At 47.4% G+C, this 16,959-nt stretch overlaps 2 protein-coding genes across 8 annotated transcripts in view; one reads left to right on the top strand and one right to left on the bottom strand.

Moving 5' to 3' along the window:
* Positions 1-16,959, bottom strand: part of LOC122384522 (E3 ubiquitin-protein ligase AMFR-like) — an 81,879-nt gene that overhangs the window by 21,968 nt on the left and 42,952 nt on the right. The window lies entirely within an intron of this gene.
* Positions 177-15,602, top strand: LOC122384523. 2 transcript variants are annotated; one of them, XM_043372061.1, is made up of 10 exons: positions 177-541; positions 4,224-4,373; positions 5,348-5,440; positions 6,158-6,307; positions 7,300-7,458; positions 7,664-7,899; positions 8,461-8,733; positions 11,438-11,625; positions 11,925-12,075; positions 14,337-15,602. In XM_043372061.1, the coding sequence occupies exons 6-10, from the start codon at positions 7,741-7,743 to the stop codon at positions 15,225-15,227; spliced, it is 1,662 nt and encodes a 553-aa protein (XP_043227996.1). In that variant the 5' UTR covers positions 177-541; positions 4,224-4,373; positions 5,348-5,440; positions 6,158-6,307; positions 7,300-7,458; positions 7,664-7,740; the 3' UTR covers positions 15,228-15,602. The 2 variants fall into 2 exon arrangements, with proteins under 2 accessions (XP_043227996.1, XP_043227997.1); XM_043372062.1 differs by having other exon boundaries at positions 213-541; positions 7,316-7,458.

The following is a 16,959-nucleotide window of genomic DNA, read 5'->3' as shown; positions in this document are numbered from 1 at the left end:
TTTCTAACATGTGTTGTGGTGGTCGTCACCGGCCAGCCCAACATACCCACTAGAGATTTTCCTCTGCCTGTGGAGGAAGACAACGGGCTATCTTCCTCTGCCCGTGGAGGAAACTGGCAGCACTTTCCTCGAGGTGGTGAGGAAATTGTAGCGCGGAAGTTACGCTTGATAGAGTTGTTATTGTGGTTAAAAATATAAGTAATATATCTATAGGTGACTTTTTTCATCATTAAGGCATCTTCACTACCGTTATTTTAGTTGTATTAGATAATGACCATCAGGTACCAGTTGGTACACAATTAACGCCATTTACGGCGTGGGATTGGCTTCGGCATTCATTAGCAGTGCACCTCTTTCTGCGAGTTAGCGTTCTTTGCCGATTTGTGTGTAACGGTCGCTGCTGCCCTGCGTGCCTTGTATTTCAATTTGTTGTGGTTTCTCCGTGATCTCCAGGATCATTTCTTCAATAAGTTTGTTTTTTTCGAATTGAGAAGGGCTATTTTAACATTATTTTTGCAAGAGAAGCAGCAAGAAACAATGGGTAAGTACCTATCAGTGTCCACTGGCGTATCTCAATCTAGGATTTCTTCGAGGGAGGGGGGGCGCAGTCAAAAGGGCCCTTGATTGACTGCGTTGAAAGGGCCTTAAGTGTCTGAGTTGAAAGGGTGCTAGCTGCGCAGTGCGCTGCATGAACTTGTTCCAGAATCCGGGCTGGGGCAGGGGGGATGTACCATAATAGAGATCAACCTAGGGTACCCCAAAATCTAGTTTTCTCACTGGTTTTAGGTCACTTATTTTTCACATCTTGGCCTTTTTAACGAAAAAAACGAAAATATTTGTGAAAAAAAGTGAGGTATTCCGTCTCAGCTGAGTGAAGAATCTACTGTTTTGGCAGCCTGGAGGCTGGAATAAAGGTTTTTATCTGCCAAATGAGTTGCAGAGCCAGTGAAAGAGGTGGATTATTACATGCTTTCTTCCTTTGTGACCCACAACCCCTAATTTCTGGAGGACAAGCTGCCACAACGGTTCCTGGCCATATGAAAAGTTGTGGTGCACCGCCCTTATGGTCCCATAGTTCTGGGGCAAGCTGCCCCCACTACCCCCTGGTTCCTGCGCCTATGCGCCTGTAGATTTCCGATTTCGATTCCTCCAGTTGGATGGGCTCAAATACATTACGAGCGGAGCCACTCCCCCCCCCCCAGCCAAAAAGTTGGAGGTGCTCAGCCTCTGCTACCCCCTGGTTCCTGCACTACTGAACCCGCGCCCTGCTGTGGGGGGTCAATTATATTGCTTTTAAAACTTTCAGCAATCAATGAGGACAACAGTAACTCTTTTAAAATGCATATCTCAATTTTGATAGTGTTAAGCTGAGATCAGGTCAGTTTTGAGAAATCTCCATTAAGCTAATGGGAGAAAATTAAAAGGCACCTCTCTTGCATGAGCTTTGTTCTTAACACTCTTAAACACCCAGTTATATGAGCAGCCATGTCACGATTAAGTGGAATATGGCACCTGTGATCTCCATTTATATCCCTGAGTGATTCACCGGAGCTGAGCCCGTCCAACAGGACAGGCCGACCAGCCCCCAAAGTCCCAATGCACCCTGCTACGGGTGTGCTCCCACATGAGCTGTGGTGCGCTACAATGGGAGCCGCCCGCATGGAATAGTTACCCGTCCAGCCCGGAACAGGGGTTGTGGCGTGGGTAGAAGCAGAAGGATTTGAATGACCTGAAGATGTGAATGGCGAAACGGGTGTTAAAAGTGCTATTAACTATGCTTTTCCTAGGCACTGTAGCTCTATTCATTTCCGAGTTCCGCGATGGTTTGTTGAAAATTGTCTAAATTGGACCTGAAAATTGGCGAAATTTGACCTGTGATGACCTCTGTGACCTGACCTTTGACCTGATCTAAAAAGTGACCAGAGTAATTTCGTAATTATTGTTTAGGTAAGCTCTTTCGAAGGTTACTTTTGGCGTGCTGGTACGTGGCCCAGAAGCCGAGTTAGAAGAGCCCTGACCGAACGAGGGGGGCGCGGGTGCTACCACATATTTTTTTTGCGACACCTCGGAACACGTCGGCAACAGAGAGCTGAAACTGGGCATAGGTACCTGATCTTTGATGCAATGCGGGCCTTGTGACACCAACTGCATTTTCACGGGGGGTCCCTGTTCGTCAAGGACCCCTCTGTTACCCTCAGAGGGACCCTCTGGTGCCCTCTGAAGACTATCACTGGCTTCAAAGGGCCCTCTAGTGCCCAAGGGCCCTCTAGGTACCTGATAGGGTCCTCTGTTTTTTTTTTCTCCAGGGGCCCTTTTTTAACCTCGAAGGGTCCTCTTATACTTCAGATGGCCGTTTATTGGTCTAATAAGGCCCCTGGTGGCCTGAAATAGCCCTCATATCATCCAAGGTGACCCCCTGTTTGCCTTAGAGAAGAGGTCCCTCCAGGTGCCTGAGAGGGCCCTGATTGTGTCCCAAAGGGCCCTTTGTTGGGCTCATAAGGCCTTTCGTTGGCCATCTGCCCTCTTTGAGGCAGATGAGAGGGTCCTCTGTTCGCCTCAGAGGGCCCTCTGGTGGCTTCGGACTTCAGAGGGTCCTATTTTGACATCAGAGGGCCTCTCTGTGGCCTCTGAGATCCCTTTTTGATCTCAGAGGGCCCACTGTTCGCCTCAGAGGGCCCTTGATTCGCCTAAGAGGGCCCTCTGTTCGCCTTAGAGGGCCCTCTGTTCGCCTCAGATGGCCCTTTGGTGACCTCAGAGTTGAGAGGACCCTTTTTATGCTTACGTATCAGAGGGCCAGCTCTGAGGCCCCAAAAGGCCCTATTTAATCTCAGATAGCTGTCTTTGACCTCAGATTGATCCTTTTTACCTCCTTGTGGTGTCTAAGGGGGCCCTCTGGCCTCTGTTTGCCTAGGTAAGAGGGCCCTCTGTTTGCCTAAAAGGACCCTATATTCGCCTGAAGGAGCCCTCTGATGACCTCCAAGGACCCTTTTTGATCTCAGAGGGGCTGTGGCCTTTGAAGGCCCTCTATTCGCCTTAGAGGACCCTCTTTGATCTCAAAGGGCCCTATTTGAGGTGGCTGAGAGGACTTTTTGTTCACCTCAGAGGGCCCTCTGTTGACCTCCAGGGACCACCTTTGATCTAAGAGGACCGTCTGTTGGCCTCATACGACACCTTTTGGCCTGAAAATTGTTCGGATACTGCATGGGGCCTTCTGTTCGTCTTAAAGGGCCCTCTGTGGCTTGAGAGGGCCCTCTGTGTGTCTGAGAGGGCCCTCTGTGTGCCTGTCAGGGCCCTCTGTGCCAGAGAGAGCCCTCAGTGTGCCTGAGAGGGCCCTCTGTGCCTGAGAGGGCTCTCTGTGTGCCTGAGAGGATCCTGTTCGTTCCAAAGAGCCCTATGTTTACTTCACAAGGTCCCTCATTGGCCAAAAGGTGCCCTCTGATAGTCCTCAAATGGTCCCTAAAAGAGTTCCCTAAAACTTTTTCAGTATGCAAAAAAAGGGAAGTGGTAAAAAGGTCCCTCTAAGTCATTTCATTTTTTCCGAGTTAAAAAAAACTTTTTTTCTAGGCTCCACGGGGTCCCCAGGACCCCCCCCCCCCCTGGATATGCCACTGGTATCTACCCAGTGATTTGTGGTATGTTTTGTCATGGGATTGTCTTCTTCAGTTATCTAACCTGGTCTCACTTGGTTTGGTTCCTGGTGCCAGAAACATAAAAGCAGGAAAGGATGGCAAGGAGAATAAGGGAACCCAGAACTTAAGACGTGTGTTATCTGGGTCCCAAATGAGTTTTGCACGGCACCCTACTAACCGGTCCCTAACAGAGTACCACATTTGAGCACAATTAGTCCAGCCGTGCATGAGATCTGGAATCGACCTTTGCACTTGCGCACGTGCAACAGCACCCCCGCCATGACCCTAACTGTGGCACAGGGAAATGCATTGCCAGTGGGTCTGGATGCCTACCTCCATGCCACCTTTCTGCGCAATCGGCCCTGTAGTTGCCGAGATATTGCAATTGGCTGGCCAGCTGCTTACACTCAGAATTTTCGGAAAGACTGCTCGCTCCGTAACAAGTAACCTCAACCTCAAAATTACGACGTTATGGGCGCAAAATGACTTAAGTAGTTGGCGCCCCTTAAAGCCCCAATTAACAAGCAAAGTAACCTCAATTAGTTGAATGTGCCCGTGATAACCTTATCCTTATTTTACCCTTGTGTTTTTCAGATTCAGATTCTTCTTTGTTTGAAGAATTTGATATGACTGCAGTTTCACCCGTTAAGAAACGGAGGAGGCACCTATGCCATTTGGGGAATGGAAAGGGAAAGAAAGCGACCACTGCATCGAGGAGAACTCCGAGGAGGTAAGGAGCGCCAGGTATGTAATGTAATTAGCGTTTTCTAGTTAAGCAAGAGACGAAAGTGTTATGAATACATAAGCTCTGTGACTGTGCCTATGTGCTGATGACTAGCATTTGTTTGCCTTGCTAGGCTCTTTAATGTCATTGCTAGTCATTTATTAACGTCTCAATACCACAGAAAGTGTTGAATAATAAGGGTAGGTATTGAATGCAGTGATCAATAAGTGCTCAGCTTGAGAAGCCTTTCTCTAAGATGAGAACGTAGTGAAGTAGGAGTGGAAATTTGGGTGCTGAATGACCCTTACCCACTAGGGATTTCTTTTCTAGTTTGGCTCTTTCAGTACAGCCTTTCAGTACAGCGTTACAGCAGTACAGCATTCATGAAATAAAATCGAATTTTAATCTCGGTCATTAAAAAATAATAATCAAAAAGGTTAAGCCATCCACGACAACTCTTTTTTCATGAGCAAGTGGTGTATAAGGTGGCGGATAGTTTTTAAACTTTGCTTTTTTGATTCTGATTCAATGAGTGAAACAAGCAGTACTATGGGAAACTATATACCAGTTCTACACCGGGCCTTGTAACTATACCTGAAGACGCAGTGAAACACTTTTAGGAGACTACAAATGAGCGAGAGCGTAAGCTCTGCACGTGTTCTAGTGGGAGGGGTATTGAAATTTTAAAGTGGGAAGCGCTGAACCAAATCAAAGTGGATGTAGAATTTTAGAATTTAGTGGGAATTTTTAGCGCTAAACTGGTAAGTCAAGTCACTCAGGCTGCCGCTTCCAAATCTCGGGAACGGTTGAGTCGATTGCCATCAAGTTGGCACAATAATGACCGGTTAGAATGGTGCAGTACTGAAGTCAGACGCACCGCAAATACCATCTCGCCCTTCTGCACCTTTAGGACTCACTCTCTCGCTCGCTTGTTTGTCGCCCGAAAGGCGTTTTACTGGTTTACAATTTGTGCCTGCTTGTTTTTTGTTGACAGTTGCAAAGCGTCGATCGGAGGACCAACGTCAAGAACATGAAAACGGAGATGCTGAAGGAGATTTTGGTGCTGCACACATCAATACTTCAGCAGGTAAGCAAAAAGGTGTATTATATTAAAGTGACCAACCCATCTTAACATTAGTTTTGAGTTGAGGTAGCTAAATTGGAGTCCCTGGCTCGCACTTCCGGTCCGGTTTGGGCACTCACAACATCCAGAAAGGCTTTAATTTGGAGATATTTAATTTCAAAGTTGCTGCACTTGGGATTCAGAGGGGCTTATGCATTTGAATGCCCCTTCTGAATTTGTGACGTCAGCACAGATCTAGCGATTTTGAAATCTTATACCTACTAACATCTTTGTGAAGCAGTGGTGGTATATGCTATTTGCGCGCAACATCTGCCACAAATGCCGCACATTTTAAGAAACCAAATAATCGCTTCCAAATGACGTCGTAGGAACAGCGAAGGTTCCGAAAAATAAACAGAAGTAATTGTTTAATATCTCAAAAACTGGTTTATATTTTTCATTGAAATTCGGTAGATATTCATTTTTGCTCAATCTGAACCAAGGGACACCACTTTTATGCCAATTCATTAACTTTTTGAAGGTGGGAGGGTGCCTTTAAAAGAGCGGTTATTGGACCAGGGTCAATGAAGTTTTTCTATGTATATTTTTTAGACGTACTTGCTGAAACGGCTAATCTCAATTACCTTAATTACCTTACCGTACCTTCCTGTCCGTTCCTCGCTATAGGGATGTAAGATGTGATTGAAGGGCTCAAATTATGACTGAATAATGATTTTACAGAGGAGCTATGCGCAACTGAAGAGTCAAACCATCAAGGTTCTACCGGAAGTTCCTGGAGCAACCGATGTGACGCTGAAGCGCGTCACTGGGAAGCTGAGCGGAATGAGCGGTTTCAACAGTACTTCCATGCGAAGGCTGTGCCCAACAGTGGTAAGCATAAATCGTTTATTAGTGGATTAAATTGCCATTTATTGAAAAAATAGGTACTGTAAGTGACAGTAAATTTTTGGATGGTGTGACTTCCTTTTTTAGGACGATTCGATCTGTGCGGCTGGTGCGCATATTCTATTTATATTTGATTTTTTTTTGTGAACGATTCTTTCTGTGGAGGCATGCAGGGTCGCTCGATAAGTGAGTACCGTAAGGTGGGGCTATTTGCAAAGACAGTGGGGCTATTTGAGACAATATTTAAAATTAGTATGAAATAAAAACCGTTTGGAATTTATGCTTAAATTTTGCTCAGGCGATTTACTGCTCGATTCCGCACCTTCCTAGTTCTTGAGCAAAAATATTACCTAAAACTCAAACGCTCTTCATTTTATAGCGATTTTAAATACTGTCTCGAATAGCCCCACTGTCTCAAATAGTCCCACTTTACGGTATATTATGAACGCAAGTCCGGTTTCGACGCCACAAGTGCCGAACCGTCTTGGGCGTCCCAGGTGGACGTAACGGTTACCGCACCAGTCCGCGACCACCAGGCTCTGTCGGCCGTCGTACGGCTCTCGGACGGACTCTTAACAGATCAGTCACAGATCAAGGATAGATTGACTGCCTCAGACCCTCCGACTTCGGTACAGCCAGCGCGACTCATAGTTGGTGACCGACATTGGTGACTCCGACGTGATATAGGGCGACAAGACATGTTAAACTGAATTTACTACCGTGTACTTGGAGGTCCTCGTGGATCAACGCGCCTGAGAGCACCCCTAAACCCTCGAGCGAGTGACATTGTTCGTAACGTGACCGCCGAGCTAGTCTCTACGAGCGTCATGGAACCACTCGAAGCCTCGGAACTGTCTTACTAGCTGCCAGCGAAAGTACGTCCCGGATTTGTAAACTCGTATGTTGTTTGTGATTTGGCATTGCCATGACGGTAACGATAGAACTGTTCGCTCAAGCATACCGTCTACCAACGTCAGTTCGATTTTCTTTCAGCGGTTTGTCTTCACTGTGGTCAACCGGCCACGAGCTTGTGCCTGGACTGCGACAAGACGTTCAGCTGTGAAAGCTGTGATGTCAATGAGCACCAGTGGAAGCCTCTCCATCGCCGATTGGCCTGGACACAGGGCAAGGCGCAGGTTATTGCTCGCAAATGGGAACTAAAATTTGTGGGTATCCTAGCTCAAGACAAGTACATTGTGCATGTGTCATTTGCAGCTTCTTCATTTGTCTAATTGGCATACGAGTATATTTCAAATATGTCCTGCCTATTGCCATGCTTTTTTTCTCAGTAGCATGTCTTTTAGCAGTACGCTTCAGCCTGACGTAATTGTTTTGTTCCAGGGCGGTTGGATCTCAACCTGCCTGTCTGGGTGTGTGAGGCGTGCAACAATCGTCAAAACCCATTGGACGCCGACTTCATGGCCAGCGGCTACTTCAGAGGCACGCCTTGTCATACCTCCACCATATTCTCCTTGGAAGTATTCCACCTCTGGAGAAACCTGAAGAGCCTCTCACCTGGAACATCACTAGCTGCTTTTGCCATGTCTCTAGAGAAAATGGGCCAGCTCGGTGGAACGGTAAGTCCATTATCGTGGGACGAGACACGGACAATCTGTGGCGCTCACCATTGTGCTCGCTCATAGCCTTCGCCCAAGATGTGTTCATGGGATGATATTATTTGTCTCTGATCGTATGATCTGCGGCACTTACAGCGATCCGGCGCCGGGGAATAACGGGACTAAACACAGGCCATTACGTCCTATCGACCGCCATATTTTTGTTCAAAGACGTTTGGCTCCAAGTTCATCATCGAGGCCCTTACATTAGCTTTGACAAATTTACCGTCTGACTAAATTTTTATTGCCGCTAAAATACCTTATTTCAAATCGTGTTCGGTTAATGGATGAAATCGTATCTTAAAAAATGAGCATAATATGATGACGTCACTCGTGGCAGTTAGCACCCGATGTCCGTACGAAGGCATTAAGTGTCAAAGAAATTGGGAAAAGTTCGTTTTTCACTGCTACCAATTTTCGAATCGAGTCAGCGATTCTGTTCATGGTAGTTATGCAATATGCATTACTTTATGCCTTTTTAACTGACGCCACGGTTTGGCCTATCCCTGTATTCTCTTGCAGTGTGCACCAGTGGATCCGGAACGTTTCCAGAAGGCCTACTCTGAATGGTCGTACATGGTGTTTGAGGCCAGGCGTGTCGTTGGACATGAAGACTTCCAGTGCCATGCTTGTGGACCCAAGCCTATGTGCGTTCACGTGGACGGCAATGGGAAGCTCTACCGTTTTAAATCTGCTGGTGGAGACACGGACAGGCGACCTTACCACGACGGCTCATGCATTGCCAGCAAGGAAGACGTGGACGCACACGTTGAGAGGCTGGCGAGCATCGGCAAGGTATGATACGATAATTGGGTTTTCATTATAGTAAAAGAATATACGGACGTGCTGCAAATTTTATTACCGATTTAGACACGCTTTGCAAAGAAAAGATTGAGCTTCCAGATAGGTACCACCAACACGCGTTTAGTTTTTTTTTTTTAGAGACTTGCCTATAGTCTGACAAACCTAAGAAAGAACGGAGATAAAGCGCCTGAATCACTTTAACGTGGTTCGATCTCTGGACCTGCATGGTTGTGAGAAAATGTGTGAAAAGTCGTGAGAAAAATGTTCTCGGATATGTTTAACCCTCGCATGTGTGCGGCGTTTGCCAGCTTCTAATGTGTAGGGGGGGGGGGGGGTCGGACCCCCCTTGCCGTTTGGCCCCTGATCGAGCTAGAGCTTCGCGGAAAAAAACGAGTGTGTTGCCCGTGACGAGAGGAAGCCGATGATACCCAATTTTAAGGTCCTACGTCATTGGTTGACCTTCCAGGTCAGGTCAATGACCCAAAGTCGGGAAAATCGGGACCTGTTAGAATGTCGTAAAGTGTGGCTGCTAAGGGGGTTTTCGGGGTGCAGATCACGAATATCGTGCTAGTTTTGATCACAGATGATGTCTTTAAGCATTTAGACCAGGTCGGGTCAGGTCAGTTCAGGTCAACCAGTAGGCGTCGTGACGGGTATTCGTAGTACGTGTCAACCGCCTCTGACAGCTTCGTAACATGTTACGAAGTCAAAAGAAAGAAACTCGAAAAAGTGAACCGAGGTCACCAAAGGTCAATGACCTGACCTTCAGGTGACCTTGACACCCACCCTAATGCATGGGAGCAACATCAAATCACATGTTTGAACGTGTGAAAACCACGAAAAGACTGCAAACGCGCGGCTAATGCGAGCCGACATACGCGGAAACGCGATTCCGGCCAAACATGGTCTCGGAAAAGAGGTCACAGGTCAAAGGTCATTTGGGTCAGGGTCATGAAATTTTCAGGGTAGGTGTAAAATTGATCAATGCGAGGGTACTGAAAGTTTCGTCGCGATCGGCCGCTTTTTACGCGAGTTATTCGTGAAAAACCATGGGGGGTCCATCCGACCTACACATGCGAGGGGGTCCCCCTACACATGCGAGGGTTAAGTGATATATGAGTAGCCCGCGAGCCGCTGGGGGCGGGGGCATGAAGTTGCATCCCCCTTTACGTTTTGTTGAATATCTCCGAAACCGGATGAGCTACGAACTTGAAACTTGGCATAGTTTAAAAATTTAAATGAATACCAAGGCAACGTTTGAGGAATGTTTGGTGGTTGTAGCTCTGAAGATGATGTCACAGTGACGTCATAAAGTTTTGTCGTTTTTCCATATGGAGCGTTTCTGATGTCGCTGAGCATGATATCCAACCGTAAACGGACTAAACAGCATCTGCTGTCATACTGACACATCTAAGTACACACCCAGCTAGTTTCTGACCAATTATCGTTTTTTATATTCCGTCCCATATATCAGATATATGGTGAGGAAACTTGGAGTCGCAAATCTACAATTTGACCTACGACGATACTGTTACGTCATTTCAAATGGAATCAACATCAAATTTGGGCACAACCTCGGCTAGGTATTCAGCAAGATGTGTGCAAAGTTTCGTCTCTCTATCTCTTCCCGTTGCGATAATATCGTCGCAGAAATAAAGGAGGCATTTGATGCCCCCCCCCCTCCAGCGGGTGGCGCGAAGGCTCAGCGCAGTCGCCGGGATCCCCTCGTTGCTGGTGCGCCGTCAATCCCATCACTATATATTTGCGGGCATATAATTAAAGGCACGTGCATCAACGCCGCTTGCGCTTTAAATCCGATCTGTCTTGGGTATGTCAGACCTTGGCTAGACTTTTAATTGCAGTATGTGGATCAATTTTATTTCATAAGATTCGGCCTTTGGCCTTTTGGTTTCGGATCTTAGATGCGTGATTTAGATCTTTGATCAAGTTAGATGCAAGTAACCCTCAGTGGGAATGTTCGCGCTAAAGCTTTTGTTAACGGTCGCTAGGTGGCAGTACGGCATGCTTTGTATCACTAGTAATGTGGGTATGTTCACGTCGCTCCTCCAAAAAATATCAGATGAGGTTGGATGAGCTTAGCGGAGAACCGTTTCAGAGGTGCCACGGGAACAATTTTTGCGAGGAAATCAGCTGTTTGCGGGCTGTAACAATCGGTCGGCAATTTATGGCGCGCGGACAATGATTTAGTGATAATAATCATTTTAAATAAAATAACCAGAGATAAATATTGAAAGTTACTATTCAAAGATATCATATGCAGCTATGCTTTTTAATCCCCACAATCATTTCCACCTCGCACAAATCTCACTTATAAACAATCCACGTTTGTATTACGCGCGCTAGTAATGTCTACACAGAGCCAAAAAAAAAAACTTTCGTTTGGGATGAGGGAGGAGGCAAGTAATGGTGGTGAGATGTGGAATTGGGTTGAGCTTAGAGGAGCGACGGGAACGATTTTTTTGAAACGGGAGGAGGCTAGAGGAGCTTTGAGGAGGTTAGAAGAGCGACGGGAACAGACCTTTAGTTTTCGAGATAATCTAGTGTTGCCAGTTTTCGAGATAATCTAGTGTTGCCAAATACGCCTCCCCCGATCATGGCAAGATTAGCTGAGATCCCATCCGGGCGCGGTTTACATATGGAGAATAGTGAAATAACGTCGTTTTGGTTGTTACAGGTCAGCACCCTCTGCGGGGCGTCCACGTGGTCAGCCGCGCGAAACTCGTCTAGCGTGTTGAGTGCTAGACGCTCCCAAGACGTCACTGGACTGTGCCTGGCTACCTGCCGGCATAGCGTGGTGCTATCAGCACTGGATATGTATCGGGGCGAAATATATGCCTACGCTCACTTCCTGCACCAGTTCAGGTACCATCTATAAGTTGTTGTTTTTTTTTCAAAGCGCTTTGGCACCAAGTACGTTTGAAGACTGTGAAAAGCTTAAAATTGAACTTGAGAAAATCGAATGTCGCTGAATTTTAACATGTTAATAGTGTCCAATAAATTCCATACCATCGTTTTGTAACTAGACTTAAGATATCAGAACAGTGTTTTTGTCGTGCTGTGGAAGTTGCAATGCAGAGTAAAGCATAACTCCGATGGGGTTCCCATGGTATCGCCCATGACTCCCATACCGTACCGTTGATTTCCCTTTTCCCTTTTCACAGGTTCCCAAACGTGCCCTTCTTTGCCTACGACGTGGTCTGCCAGTATTGGAAGTGGCTGCAGGATGTGCATCGCAAGATGCCGGAGCTCTCCACACAGTCACTTCCATACTTGAGCGTCATGCACGCCACAGGCCACTCTTATCACTGCCAGGTGGGAGGAATGCGCGTGAATTTGTGAATCATTAGTGTTAATTGATTCAGATTGCTATAATTCCCATGGAGATAGATGCGGACAAAAATTCGCATAGTTGACATTAATCGTACAGAGCATTAGCTACCTGTCGTTTCGTACCAAACATACAGTATTTACATATATAAAAATCAAAATGTCCGTATGTATGTAACGCGTCAGTCACGCTTGGCGGGCTATTGCCCCGGAACGGTGCGGGCTGCGGGGGTGGAATTTTGGACATAAGTCGGACGCGTGCATCTGTTTGTCGTATTAAATTTTGGAGGGGGTGCGTGCAGCGGTGTGCACGTGGCAGGCGCATCTTTGCGGGATTTTGGGCCGCGGCCGTCGCCGAGCAGACGGCACGCGCCCTAGGCTCAGATTGTTCGCTGCGAAAATGAGGGAAAACAGAGCCGGAAGGTCACTGACCTTTGGCAATGAATACCGGAACAGAGCACCGCCGGCCAGGAGGAGACGCCAAATTTGTTCTGGCCATAACTCGGTCGCTACTGGGCCGATTTGAATGAAAATTGATTTATTACGCTGCGCGTAATGCTGTCCCTCTTTACGCTGCGCGTAATGCTGTCCCTCTAGTTACCCTGTTTAAAAATCAAAACGTCTGTACGTTTGCATGTATGTATGTAACGCGTCAGTCACGCTTGGCGGGCTATTGCTCCGAAACGGTGCGGGCTACGAGGGTGAAATTTTCGACGTAAGTCGGACGCGGGCATCTGTTTCTTGTATTAAATTTTGGAGGGGGTGGGTTCAGCGGTGTGCACGTGGCGGGCGTATCTTTGCCGCATTTTGGGCTGCGGCCGGCGCCGAGCAGAGAGCACGTGCTTTAGGCTCAGGTTGTTCGCTGCAAAAACTGAGCGAAAAGCATCAGAGCCAAAAGGTCATTGAACTTTGACAATGAACACCGTTCGCAGGGCACTGCCGGCTTAGAGGAATTGCCAAATTAACTCTTGCAATAACTCAGCCGCTACTGGGCCGATTTCAATGAAACTGGATTTATATTACGCTGCGCGGCTGGGCACCTATAGTAGTATATTATAAATGACGAGTAAAGAGTTTACCTCCCTTTTCGCCTTTTGGGGCAAGAGATTGCAATGTCAGTGAGCCCCGCACGTGCGAAAGTGCAAATACAGACCTCTAACTGACTTCTGGTGCATTGATGGTGCCGTCTAATGCATTTGAATGCCCTCTTAGCATTTGCGACGTCAGCGCAGATCTTGCGATTTTCCAAAACCTTGGTAAAAGATACTTATGTTTGTGCTTGTATATACTTAATTGCGCGCAACATTTGCCGAGCTTTACAGGTGCTTAATAATGACTTCCGACTGACGTCATAGAAACGGCGGAGGCCCCGAAAAAAATTAACAGAAATAAAAGTTTTATGTCTACATAGGGGTTAAAGGGACCCTCCCACCTTAAAAAAAGTGCTCACCAGAACCGAGCGTGCTCACCAGAAAGAGCACGTTCGGTTCAGAAAGAGCAAAAACGAATATCTACCAAAATTTAACAAAACATATTCACCAGTTTTCATGATTTTTACACATTAACTTTTGTTAACTTTTTGAGGCCTCCGCTGTTCCTACGACGTCATTTGGAAGCAATAATTTGGCATCTTTAGAGTGCGGCACTTGCGGCAGATGTTGCGCGCAAATAGCATATACCACCACTGCTTCACAAAGCTGTTAGTATAAGATTTAAAAATCGCTAGATAGGCGCTTACGTCACAAATTCAGAGGGGGCATTTAAATGGATTAGCCCCTCTGAATCAAATGTGCTAAAACTTTGAAATTAAATATCTCGGAATTAAAGCCTTTCTCGATGTTGTGAGTGTCCACACCGGTATGTGCGAGCCAGGGACCCCAATTTGGCTATCTGAACTCAGGACTAATGTTAAGGTGGGATGGTCACTTAATTTTTTTTTTCCTAAAAATTTATAGAAATTTTGCCCTTTTTAAACTGCGGTACATTACTTGTATGCCAATTCACTGACTTTGTGTCAGGGTCCATTTAAAGATGTAATGTAAAATTTCCGTGAATTTTCGATAAATCGTTCCTCTAAAAGATGCCGATTTACTCCCTGTTCTAAAATGCGTAGTCAGCTTATCAACGCGCAAACAAATATACGAACTAACAGCAGCCACTTTCTTAGTTGACGCGCACTTGCTTAGTTGGTGACGTCATGGATAGTAAATATGTAGGTATGTGTTCAGCTGCATCTCATATTCCAGATTACTTACGGTGGCTTCTGGCAAGAGGGCTCTGGATGGTCGGTCATGGAGACCACAGAGATCGCCAACGCCCACCTGAGTAGAGCCGGCAACACAACGAAACACATGTCGAGGGCTCAGAGGGTCGACGAATTAACCGACCAGATCCTCTACTGGAATGCACGGAGGCGAGAACGACTGTCGCGGGAGCTCACCGAGCGACTTCAGCGGATGGAAAAGCAGGCGAGGGACCTTGAAGAAGAGCTGGAGGGTGCCCTAGCCCGATTCACGATTGACCGCGAGTCTCTTAGCCGATACGTTGGGGAGCTTCGCACTCTGGCAAGGTCTCTCGAGAGCAGTGCGAGGTCCTCCAACGTCAACGTCCAACAGCTTCGAGACTCGATAGAGCTCCTCAGCGCCAGCATACAGGCCAAGACGAAGATGATAAGCCGTGATGCCGACACGTCGAAAGCCCGGACTCGCCTTCGTCGCCTTAGGCGCGATGAGAGTAGCAGGCTGTCGCGGCTTCTCATCAGATATGAGGAGCTCACCGGCACATCGGTCTCGGTAGGTGACTGCATAACCGGGCAGATTACATGGGAAGCAGCGAACGGAGATGAGCCAGATCTCCGAAAAAAACGCTTGGTGTGTGATCTGTTCATGCGTCTATCGCGCACAAAAGAGGAAATCGACATCTTGAAGGCTGAGGGAGACAGGCTGGAAGCCCGCCGGAGTGATCTACGCCTGTACATGAACGAACAGGTCGGCCAGATAGACAATCTCCTGGCTACACCCATCTCGGAGCGTCCGCCGTTAGGAACCCCAAGCACGAGGTACGAATTGGTACACCCTTCTGATGGTGTTCTTTCCGGCCTACGAGCTTTCTTTTTAGAATCGAGTGCTTCCTTGTAAACAACGGGTGTACAAGCCAGCTAGTATTTGGAAAGTTTGTACTCCCATAGCTTTAGTGTTTGAACTTAGATAAAGATTATACCTTTTTGGCATATGTATAAATTGCAACATTAGTTGCCAGTTGTCAAAGGAACAAGCCGCTCTCATCAGGCGGTATACAGCCTGGCTTCACCATCATGGCTCATGCACAAGCGAAGATCACTCTGGCGGACTTTCCAGCCTGTCACCCTCAGCCTTTAACCCGCGCCCCGCTGGGGGTCATGGATTTCCACGCCCTGCTGGGGGGTTGGGGTGTTAAAACACCGCCTTCTAACTCGGCTCCTGGGCCACGTAGCGATACGGGGAAAGCGGTGTTCGAAAAATCGTCAAAAATTAGGAAGAAATAATCAGTCACTGTTTGCCTAGGTCAAAGGTCAGGTCACCAGAGGTCATTGGCCAAAATTCGCCGATTTCTCCGTAAAATTTAGACAATTTTAAACAAATGGACACTAGTAGAGTTACAGCGTCGCGGGCGGATGGAAAAGCGCGCATTTGATACGTACCCTTTCAACGCTCTATCTGAGTAATTATCTCAAATTTGACCTACCGTCAACGGTTTTGCCTGCAGGGGAAAGTAAATAGTTCAATTTTAACCCGCGCCCTGGGGGGGGGGGGGGGTGTTTGAACCGCCTGTGGTTTTTCGCGAATATCTCAAAAAACGGCGACGCCGTTTTTGGCACACCTTATCACACATCAATGGGAGGTGACGCGTTATTTTCGCCGCTAGGGGCGCTCATGTCGCAAGGGCCGATCGGGACTCGGGAGCATGGCGGCTGGCATTTGAAGGTTGAGGTGTCGGGGTGGGATGGGGGGGGGGGTGAATAGGGGAACGAATAGTCGTTGATTACGGAGCGAGCGAAGCGAGCGTAGTCTTTCCTTAGATTAACGAAAATTTCTGAGTATGAGCGACCGGCCGTGCGGACGCTTTTGCGAGGCTTATATCTCAGCAACCACTTGACCGATTTACACGGGGTATTTTTGTAGGGTAGCTTCATTCCTTCTACCAAGTATTGGACTATTCCCGATGCATGTGGGTGACCCCTTATGCACGTGCCACGCGCAAAACGAAGAGGTGTCAGTTTTGTAATTGTTGCAATATCTCGGTAACTACTTGGCCGATTGCGCTGAAGTTGGCATGTAGGTAGGCACCCACTAGGCAATGCATATCCATGTGCCAGAGTTGGGGTGCTGCTGCACGTGCGCACGTGCAGGGGTCGATTCCAGATCTCGAGAACGGCTGGACCGATGGCGCTCAAATTTGGCACATGATTAGGGACCGGTTAGTAGGGTGCCGTGCAAAAGTCAGTTGAGACCCATTTTGCACGTGCGCACGTGCAGGGTGCCGCTTCCAGATCTCGAGAACGGCTGGGCCGATTGTGCTGAAATTTGGCACATCGCTAAAGACCGGTTAGTAGGGTGCCGTGCACAAGTCAGCTTGAGGTACCCCGTCGAAATTTCGCACGTGCAAGGCTCACCATCTCGCTCGCTCTGTTAGTCGCCCCAAAAGGCGTTATACTGGTTAGATTTAATTTGGTGCGTTGTCAGCATATGCTTTGGCTTTGTAAAGATATTTCTTATAAGAATAGCGCCTGAACTTTGAACGCATAGGTAATGGGACTGTGTTGTTCGTTTGGTTGCACACTGGGGTCATCACTTCCTCAAAGACCCTAAGCTAGTAGAAAAGCGTGGCTTG

The sequence above is a fragment of the Amphibalanus amphitrite genome, unplaced genomic scaffold (assembly GCF_019059575.1).
Source record: "Amphibalanus amphitrite isolate SeventyFive unplaced genomic scaffold, NRLGWU_Aamphi_draft 000192F_arrow, whole genome shotgun sequence".
In the NCBI taxonomy this organism is placed as follows: domain Eukaryota; kingdom Metazoa; phylum Arthropoda; class Thecostraca; order Balanomorpha; family Balanidae; genus Amphibalanus; species Amphibalanus amphitrite.
Note: the sequence above shows the minus strand (reverse complement) of the source record. Positions and strands in the feature narration are given on the sequence as shown.